General features: G+C 37.3%; 1 protein-coding gene across 2 annotated transcripts; it reads right to left on the minus strand.

Annotated features, from left to right (window-relative positions):
* Positions 1 to 193: 193 nt before the first annotated feature.
* Positions 194 to 5,766, minus strand: POLR2D (RNA polymerase II subunit D). 2 transcript variants are annotated; one of them, XM_007421958.4, is made up of 4 exons: positions 5,621 to 5,766; positions 4,167 to 4,347; positions 1,583 to 1,678; positions 194 to 921 (listed from the first exon to the last, which is right to left on the minus strand). In XM_007421958.4, the coding sequence occupies exons 1-4, from the start codon at positions 5,691 to 5,693 to the stop codon at positions 843 to 845; spliced, it is 429 nt and encodes a 142-aa protein (XP_007422020.1). In that variant the 5' UTR covers positions 5,694 to 5,766; the 3' UTR covers positions 194 to 842. The 2 variants fall into 2 exon arrangements, with proteins under 2 accessions (XP_007422020.1, XP_025031125.1); XM_025175357.2 differs by having other exon boundaries at positions 4,167 to 4,314; positions 5,621 to 5,747.
* Between the last annotated feature and the right edge of the window lie 5,291 nt (positions 5,767 to 11,057).

Here is an 11,057-nt window from a genome sequence, read left to right on the forward strand (position 1 = left end):
GTAATGTACAGGATAATTTCTATAATAACTGCAAGCAAAATCATTTCTATTGAACTAAGAAGAGATATGAATGGTTAAATCATGCCCTAAGCTTGATCCTTTGTAATATATGCCATCAGTTTCTACTCTGTTTCAAAAAAAAAAAAAAAGTGTTTTCTTCTCTTTCCAAAATGCACATGAATTCAGACAAGTATTTATAGCAATGCATATATCATAATTTAATATAGCAATATTTCAACATACATCAAAAAGATTAGATGTAATTTAATAATAAGCAGCCCCCTTCTTTATACTTACTAGTGTTTCCTTCCCACATTTATAAAAACAATGAAAAACAACATTCATAAGCCCTTAGTTAAAAATACCCTATTTTAATTTGTGATTATTTTTGAAGGAGAAAGCTCAGTCTCATGAACAAGCACAACAAAAACCCCACAGGTTTATCTTGATTCTACTGTTACAATTCTTAAATAGTAATGTGAACTAAATATAGTAATATTTCTTCTATTTTACATATGACATATTCAAATTAGTATTACTTGACCCCAAAATATTCTTTGCATTCCTAGGATGAAGAAGTTATGTTTAATATTCACTTCCAATCAGGTAAAACTTTCCAAAGTTCTGTGATTCATGTCATACAACTGTTTAAACTCTTATCATTAAGAGGTTCATAAAGCCTGGAAACATAACTTGGCTGGAATACAAAATAATGTATTAATCTGTACTGGCCTCTCTATTATCAACAGACAGAATTTCTCTAGGGCTACAAAGAAACAAGTATGAGTTCCTCAATTCCCCATCCCCACTGTTCAGATTGTAGAAGAATCTAGCAATTCATTTTAATACTGAAAGCTTCGTTTGGTCTGAATGTCATCAAGAATTTGCTGCAATTCTTCATCTTCAAATCGACCCTCTAAGCTGAAAGATAAGAATGAGCAGTGTTTTTCTTTTTATAAAACAAGTACTGATATATAAATTCTCTGGAAAAGAACTGCAAGTCAGCAGTCTCTGTAGGATTCAAAGAAACTACCAATAAGACATGGTTCTTTTTTCCCTCTCAATACTGTTTAAAGCTAGACTAATTCAACTCAGATTGGACATGTGACTAGTCAAAAAATGCCCAATTTCTTCCTTCCACCTTGATATTAGTTTATTAGATATAAGACATATCTTAATCATTAACAAAATTTGATAAAATTATAAAAACAAACTAGTTGAAACAATTTTAGACAGTAATAAAGAATATATTTAAACAAGACTATATTCAGACTTCCTCTTCTTGTTTGGTAGAATCCAGACTATAAGTCATTTTAATTAAAACAGAACAGAAATAAAGCTAAGAAATCACAATTTAGAACTTTTAAAGGCTATTGTCCCAATTGGGTCAATATTTTTAATTTAATGGTTTCACAGTATTTGACCAAAAAAATTGTCAATATTTGACTGAAGGGTAGGTATTATACTAAGCCTAAATCCAATTTTTTAACCAGGTGATGAGATTGTGACTGTTTGGTTTTTCTGGTGGTTGAGGATTCAAATTCACTTGTATCATGACAAGCTTTTACTTAGGGCAACTCACCTGGGAATTAAAGCTTTGGCCTCTTCAGCTGTTTCAGGACCCAGATTAGCTAAACATGCCAGTTCAAATTTATGGAGCTTCTTCTGGAGCAATAAACTGCAAGAAAAAAAATTTGCATAAAAATGTAAACAGTGGTGGAAAGAAAGTACTCTAAAACACAAGAAATAAGATAATTAAAATTGAAAGGAAGTAGATTTGAATTGCAGTTGGGATTTTTTTGTTTGTTTTACCATACCTCATTCTTTCAGTGCAATGTTATTACCATTTATGTCTGTATGAGTGTTGTATAAACTACTATGCAATTCAATAATCAGGCACACATTCACAAGCACACACACAAAATATATACATGTGTACTTTATATAAAGAATAAACCTTTTCATCAAAAAATAGCACTTCTATACTAACATTATTGCTTTGTTGTATTTACATCATTTTAACTGAAAAAATGTTACTTTGCCACTGTTCTGATTAACTATCCAGAACTGTCTTATCCTTGATTCCTATATTCTCACAAATTATACAACAGAGAGGAAGACAGTAAAGTTCCAAACTTGTTCTATTATTTTTTCCATTTCTATTTACTGCCAATATCTATATATTTTATTTATATTATTTTTATTTATTATACTTAGTTCCCACCTTTATTTTCTACAACTCAAGGTGGTATACATATTGCTCCCACTTGTTTTCTCAATGCCTGAGAAAAAGTTATGTTGCTGTCCAAATCTAGATTGTCATTCTTTACTTTGGGCTGAATAGAAATAGAGTGACAGCTGTTATTCACTCCAACAGAAAAATAATGCTTTCAACTGCTGGATTAATGCTGGGGATTAGTAATTTGGTATGTAAGAATTCCACATTTTAAAGATTGTAAGTATGATCTGAATTAGCCTATATAAATTGAAGAATCTACAACTGGAGATTTTTTAAAATGTAACTACAAGTAGCCCTTGGGTTACAACCCTAACTGGGACCAGAATTTCCATCGCTAAGCAAAGCAGTCATTAAGTGAAACACGTGATCACGCTGCTTAGCGATAGCAGTTCCAGCAGTGAACATTAGGTGAGGACCTCAAGTTTCTCCTGCCCTGCTCGAACTGCCTCCACTTCAATTCTCCCCACCCACCTATCTCCCCCCACCATCTCTGCCTTTTGGTCACTCTGCACAGCATGGCAGAGATGAAGAGGCTGCTGTATTCCGCCACTGTATTCTGCTGTTGCGCCTACCACCAACTACCTGCTGCTGCTGCCCCCAGCTGACCTTTGTCATCTTCTTTGCCTTGCCTCCCTTCTGCCAACTGGCTTCAAACCCTACAGCAGGGGGGCTCTGTTGGCCATGCTGTGCAGGGTACGCCCGCCCTTTGCTGCTGGCTCTCTGGATGCCAGCCTCCCTACTTCAGCAGTCTGAGTTTGCCACCGGCCGGAGGGCTCCACATGCTCTGCACATTTCTGCCCCACCCAAGGAAGTTCCTCCACTGCCACTGCCCTGTACAAAGGAGGGAGCCATCTGGAAAGTGCTGTCCTGCCAGGAAGGGGTTGGGTCTGCCACAGCAGTCTGTGCACCACTGCTGGCTAGGGTGATCTTCCCGCCAGGCAGCAAGGCAGAGATGTTTCTATGGTGCCTCCCCTGCATGTGGCTGGAATGCCTGGCAGTGACTCCTGGCAGCAGGGCGGCCATGGCACTAACTTCGCTGGTGAGCGCATGGAGTAGGGCTGGCTGAATCTCACAAGCCCACGGAAGAGCTGGTGCTTCACCAGGAAGATGTTGGGCAGCAGCGCTGGTGGGAGCAGCAGCTGAGCAGCCCTCTGCCTTTCTACCTGTCAGGCAAGACCTGAGCACAGCAAGTCACCAGAGGTGACTAAGGTGTGGCCTCCTGATCTAGAAATGGTGCAACTGGCACATAACTGAACCTGGGCAAAGGCCTTCCTAACCATGGCTATCACTGGCTTTCTGAGAAAGAGTTGTAAGTGCAGGAGGACCTCCCAAATGCACACCAACTCAGAATATGAGAGTGTAGCCCCACTCAGAGTTAAAGATAGAAAATCTCCATATCCAGGGGGCCTCAAAAGCCATACCGACACAGTGTTGCCAAGGTTAAGCTGAAGTTTATTCTCCTCCATCCAAACCTCCAGAGTTTCCAGACACTGGGAAAGAACCTCACTTGGTTGGCATCACTTTTGGTCCAGGGTACAGGGTGCATGTACAGTTGGGTATCATTAGTACCCCATGCTGATGGAATAACTCATCCAGTAGCTTCATATAATGTTAAATAGGAGTAAGGAGAGTGCAGAGCCCTGAGCAATTCACAAAGCAGGGATTTAATCTCTTTTTTATTACATATTTATGCCTCTAAAATAACTTGAATTGTTCTGTTATTTCTTCCATTCTCACTTGCAATATAATTTCATCAAATAGTAACATAAATAATTTCATCAAATATAATTGATCAATAATTCATCAATATAATTTCATCAAATAGTAACATAAATAATTCTGTGTAAATTTTATCTTTGTTCAGTTTAGAAGGACATTAGCTCTCCTATTACCTAACTAAAAATATTTTATTTGAAAACTAACTCACCTGCGGACACTAGCGATAGTCTCCCGGTTTTTGAAGCGGCTAAAGCGGCCTGTATAATTCAAAGTTTTCATAAACAGTTCAGAAAGCTCTTGCTCATCTTCCACACTCTCATTTTGCTGTTTCCGATGTTCCAGGAGCATGTGCACTTCTGAATTTAAAAGAGTTTCAGCAGTCTCAAATTCTGCATGCAAATATAGGTGCCGGGTTAACAGATAAAATAAAAAGATACATTTATATAGGTATTAAGCTTTGACTAAGCCTTGATAGTAGTGTTTCAGGCTGTGAATGAAAACTACTTTAACTAAATTTATCTCTGCATCAAAATAGAAACAAATCAAACATCAGTCTCTAAGTAGAAAATATAAGTTTGAAAGATTCTAGCTATTGTTCCTTTTCTATACTTGTTTCACCTCACAGGAATTTTTACATGTATAGAAGAACTCAAAATGTGATTTCTTCTTGAAATGATAAGATAGCGTTTATCACCTTCATTCTGCAGCAAAGCATACATCACCCCTTATAATAAATCTTTAAACTTCTAGATATAAATGTACAAACCACACTGTCAAATTTATGATATATCATCATCCTTAAGAGTATTTTGGATATTCAGCTGTCAGTTTCAAAGTTACATCCTATATTAGCAGTTGCACATTCACATATAAACTAATTTTTACAATACTGCAGATTTTGAACAAAAAGGTTATTATCCCCAGTCACTTAAACAACAGAATTTGCAAACGTTACTTTGAAGTTCACAAGTTTCAATTCATTTAGATAAGCATATATCTCCACAATATTGTTAAGTTAAACAGATATGTACACAGAGAACTGATAACACATGCTTAAAATCATAAGTAAAAGTTACCAAAAAGAATAATAACTTAGTTTTACAGCCAAAAAAAATTAAAAAGCCAGTTATTCCCCAAATCTAAGTTATGAAATCCTTCACAAATTATTTGCCAGTCAATTATGCTGTGCATGTATGTAGAAGCAGTAGAACAGGAGGAAGAGGAGGATAGTACTATTTTATCATCATCATGCTACCCCTTGTGCTTGCAGCCCACATACCTGGCCTGGAATGAGAACAAGAGCAGGCCTTGAAAGCCACGGTAGGGTCTTTCTGTAGAACTGAGACGGATGACTCTAAGTTGCAGGCTTTCCCCGCCTGGTGCCCCCCCAGGTCAACTCCTAAATTCGCAGCCGACACAGCCCTGACAATTCTGAGGAACACCAGATGGAGAAAGACTATTAAACGACCCTCAACATCGCCTAAGGACAGGAAGGCCTGGCGCGATATGGTTCATGGGGTCACAAAGAGTCGGACACGACTTAACGACTGAACAACAACAACAACATCGCCTAGTTCTTCTATGCCCGTACGCGGGAGTCTCCCTTATGCACCTTCCTTAGCTTCACCGGTTCTTTACTCTCCCCAAGACTTTGCTGCTCACCCTTGGGAAAAACCAGCTGAGACGCATCCTCCTCCACATCTACGGCCCTGATATCGGTACCCGCTGCCGCCATCGTTTCATCCGGCCCCGGAAAACGCCCGGCGGGCCGGAAACACGAAAAACGAGCAGAAACAGGGGCGACTAGCACCGACGCCCCCTGGAGGAGACTGAACAAAGCGCTTCCCCGACGCTGCCTCCTGAGGGGCGGGGGAGACGGAGAGAAAACTGGGCGTGGTCTCGAGAACGATCCGGAACCTGAGACTTTGCGCTCGTAATGCGCGCGCTTTCTCCGAAATAAGTCAGCTGAGTGTACTCCGTAGAGCCCGCCTCCTCACAAGGGAGTTTAGGATTTGAAAGACTGAATTCAGTGGGTTTACTCAGAAATAGATCTCGTTGCTTTCAGTACGATTTACTTCCAAGTAAATGAGTGGATATAGATCTTTGGCCTAAATGTAATAAATACCTGTTTCTGAGTTTCTTGCAGGTCTGATAGTCCCCATCATTAGGTAGGTTCCCATGAAAATTACTCACAAAAAGCCTTTCAATTTCTGCGGGTTAGGATGTACTAAAACTTGCTTTGGAAAACTGCTTTTCTCGTCCGTCCGTCCCCCCCCCCCCGCACCCCAGGAGAAGGTTGTAAATATCTTTCTTGCATGCAGATTAACTAATGAAAGGCGTCTACTGGAAGTCCTAATCCAATGCACAGGATTTGCTTTCCTTGCAGAAAGCTTCGAATATAATTCCTGCCTGACATCTCCATCTGAAAGGACTGGGTAAAGGGGGAGCCTTCAGCTCAACCAGTGTCAGAGAGGACAAGGATACAGTCTGAGTTAGTGCCTAAAGCATATTATACGGGATATTGTGAAATCAGCCCTCTCTAGTTGCTGATGCCATTTGCAGGACTGTAGTTTTGTAAGTGCTTCTCGGAGGGATGGCACTATAACACACTTCAGATAATGTTTGCATTCGATTTTGGTTTTATGAAATGCGTACCAAGGGGCAATTTTATTTTGTGATAATTTAAACAAATTTCTTTGGGCAAAGACATTCATCACCCTGTTTTTAAATAATAGATTATTGTTTGCATTATTTGAATTTAAAAGAATTCCAGAGAAAAGCCAAAGATATGCATATGACTGGAATAAAAATGTAAACCAACTGGTGCAAGGAGCGGAGAAAGGCACTGCTTGACAAGTTGGGGATCAGGTAGTGAGAGGAGTCTAGCCTAATAATTAAATGCCCTTACAATTATTCTAGCTTTAATTGGGTATGTGCCAGTTTCTGCATAGAGAAAGGGGATAGGAGTACTATTACTATTAAAGCAGTTCTGAGGAGCTTGTTTTGAAAGAATTTCATATAAGGGGTAGAAATTCCCCAAAACTCTACTATATAGGAAAAGTAAGGAACTAACTTGGTTTTTAGAAGAGTTAGGATTGGAGGAATTTGTTGACCACCGCTTGTATGCCAGAACTATTATTCTTGCCAAAGCTTCCTCAGTTTTTACTTTTTGGGCCTGATAGTGAGAGTGCCAACTGCCTCTCGAAGCATTAAAAAGGATGCTCAAGTATCTGTAAGAGAGAACTTGCTCTATATTATATTCCCCAATTCTCCATTTGTGTCTTTTCCTTTTTCCCCCAAATACCACCACCTTCGATTTTTCCACATTCAGTTAGACAATATCCCATATAATATGCTCTTCTGCCCTTGCTCCAAGGAAATTATAGAAGATTTTATCCATTATTAATACTGCCTTATTTCTGCACGTGGAAAATTTCTGGAGCCCTCTTGATAAGAAAATAATTTTGGCCTGATTCATATAAAATTAAATATCTAATGAATTTAGACAAGGAGACGCTGCTACAGAAACTAGCGAGCTTTGCACGGGCTGCTGCTAAACAGAGAGAATGTTTTATCAAAAGTTCCTTATGTTTACCTGCTGTAAAATATTAGAAGTAAAGCAAAGTATGTTTTTACTGATTTTTGTATATTTTAATGTATTTTATTAAAGTTTGGCCACTTTTGTGCAGGTTTTATCTTATTTGTTACAACAGGGGTTCAAAACAATAAATAAATTGATTGCTTGATTTTGTGTAAAGCTACAACATTCAGAATTCCCAGTAATCCAGTGGATTATGTAGTCTCATACATTTAAAGAACACCAAATGGGAGGTTATGCTTACACAAGAGCCAGTCTGGTGTAGTGATTTAAGGCACTAGACTAGAAACAGAAATTCTGTGTTCTAGTCCTGCCTTACCACAAAGCCACCTGGGTCACTTTGGATCAGTCACTTTTTCTGACTAACAATTGTATTAAAAGGCATGAGTTTTCCTTTCCAATGCACAGAGTGGCTAAACAGATGCATCAGATGAAGTGAACTGCAGCTCGTGAAAGCTTATGCGTTTTAATAACATTTGTTAGAAAACATCCCAATAGGCTTTCATTTTTCTGCCATCATGCATTAACACAGCTCCTACAACATCAGCCATAAGATGATGGGAAACCGCTTCTGAAAATCTTGCCAAGAAACTGAGGTCACCAGAAGTCAAGAATGACTCCAAGACATCCCCCCTATCACATGTAAGCCTAAATATTATCTGTGTACAAGAAAACATAATGCTTCACTAGATGTAGTCAGTTTAACAATTTTCAAGAATCCACATAGATACACCATTGTAACTTGATAAATGTGTTACTGTAATACAGTTACTGCTTCATAAATATACTATTATACCACTAATCTGACAAAGTAACCAGAAGTCCCAATTTATTCAGACAAGTTCCTCTGTAATAAACATGTAGGTTTTTAGCCGAAATTCATGATGTTTATTTTCATGTAAGTCAGCAGCTTTAGGCAATTTCATTGAATAAAAGCACTGATTTTGAATACAGAGGATTCTAGCCTCACTTCAAGGTTATCCTGATCCTAAGTCAATGAGCCACACCAATCTCCCTAACCATATAATAATGGGGTTTGTGTGCTTTAGGTCATTATATTGTGCTAAAGCAGCCAGTCATTACGATTGCAAATAAAAAAATTCAATAGCTAATCATTTTATAACTGAATGGCTTATCTAAATCTAAGCTTAAAGCAAAGGCTGGGTTCACATAGTGCACTAAGCCATACTGTTTATTTTTTGGTATGTTATGTATTAAACCAGTGTGGTTTGCAAAACATGCTTACTGCTTAGCCTTATAAGCCAGACCATTACAATTTATTCAACTTAGTCAGTGTGATGCATGAACCCAAATCAAGTTGCTTAAGGTACAAATTCCAGATGCACATTGTGGTTTGTAGTAGAAAAGTTATAAATTCAAAGAATGGACAGCATGAATATGTACAGTAATTTATATTACTAGTTCAGTAGAAGCACATCTATCCTATTCTTAAATTAATTCTCTTCCCATGTTAATTATTCAAGAGCACTAAACGTATTGAAATCACAAAATGATTTCAACATTTAACTCTTCTAATTTAAAATCAGTTTTCCAGGAATGGAAGTGCACTGAGGGCCCATTAAAATATTATATTTTGGCTCTATGCCATAGAAGGAAAAATAAACCTCTGCCACTTTTCATTTGAAGTGATGTAAAAGAAAAGAGAACTACCTTTCTGAATGGTGAAATATTGCATTATTACAGCACAAACATGAAAGATTTGTCAAAAGAAAATCTTGAGCTTAGTAGTATTTATTCCCAGGTAAATATAAGGTTAAAGTTTTAATTTTTAAAAAATCTATTAAGTAAGGTAATGATATGGGACCAATACTACTATTTATTACCAACAGAAAGTACTGGAGTGCCGTCTACCTATTGAGTTTGATATATATGCTCATCCTTCATTTTCAACTAATATATTGCTGTATTAGATAAACTAAAAAGGACAGAACTAAACTTTACTGGCTAAAGTGATACTTATTTTAAAAACATTTTGCATAGATACCAGCATTACTTGCTGGAATAAGCAGCTCAGTTCTTGTTTATCAAAGGAGAAAAAACATACAGGCATGGCCCATCACTCAATATTCTGTATGGATCACAAGACAAAATACCACAGCCAAACAAACATGAAGGCTTTATTTTATTTTTTTAACAAAATGTCCAATCTTATTCTTTTTGAGACTTTATCTTGTAAAACACAATATTGCTAAAGATTCCCACCCATTTCATGCTGATTTTGCCACTGTCTGTTTTAGATTTCAATTTATTTTTTTTAGAAAAAGAATTTGAAGATTTCAGTGTGAAAAGTCAAAACGGACAGACTCCAATAAAAAAGGGACAAGATAAAAATGTATCCATTACAATTTATTTTCTACAATACTTCATTAGAGGGTAAAGTTCAATGATTTACACTCAGAAGTTATATAGCTAGGAGGCAACTAAGTGTAATAACAAAGAATTGGTCTGACATCTCTTCACTGAAGGTTTAAAGAGGTTCTTTAAAAGGAACAACTTAAATTAACCAAACCATTATTCATTTTAGAATTGGGAAAAAAGTAGAAAACAGCACTCAGCCAGAGAAGACTGCAATGTTAAAATGAATAGGGAAAAGAATTATGTGCAAAACTTGAAATGTGGAAGGTTAAAATATGCAATTAAAAAAAAAAATTCAGAACAGCTATTTGCAGATGTAACATTTTGACTGTAAAACCTTTCTAACTGAAATGCCTCTATTGAGATTGCTACTTATTATTATGAAAAGAAAATCCCTTGAAAAATATTAAAAACAGTGAACCTCTGACGATCAATGACACATCTTCTGCTGTTACTTGGAAGGGATGGGAACCCCCCCCCCCCAAAAAAATCCCTTAGAGATACAAGGCTGCAACAAAGGAGATTCTCAACCACTTGAAATAAATCCTTCTAGACCAAAAGGCACTTGCTTGTAGCTAAGGATGAGCCATTTCCCAATCAAACCAGAATACTATTGCTAAGTTCTTTATACAGTTATTACACTCTTAATCAGATGGAAAATGCAACATTTAGGACTCTGGAAAAGATAACTCTCTTCTGGCTTTTGTTGGTTTCCATATCTTTTGTATATTTATTAGTTTGGGCTCATCACAGTGCATCACTGCTATGTATATAATATATAGATCCCATGATCAATTCATTTTGTAGCATTGACGTACCATACTGTAACTGAACTCTGTTTGTGATTAATGTAACGATATCCATTTCTCTTACTGTGTGCTCCATTGCCTGTTGCTGTTTTACTTACAACAAGAAAATCACAATCCAACTTTAACAGAGGCATTTCCATGACTATGGATTAGGTGGTTAGATGGAAACAGGGGCATGGAATGAGACCAGCTCTCACTCCAAAACTATTTTGACTTATTTCAATATAATAATAAAATTAGACCAAGTAAGTTGTCACACTTAAAATCAGTTCTTTAAAATATTAAGGCCCCCATCTGGCTCCTAAGCTCCCCTCCA

Source organism: Python bivittatus, unplaced genomic scaffold (assembly GCF_059951505.1).
Source record: "Python bivittatus isolate LINGU-HERP-01145 unplaced genomic scaffold, Pbiv_v1 ctg000980_np1212, whole genome shotgun sequence".
Lineage (NCBI taxonomy): Eukaryota > Metazoa > Chordata > Lepidosauria > Squamata > Pythonidae > Python > Python bivittatus.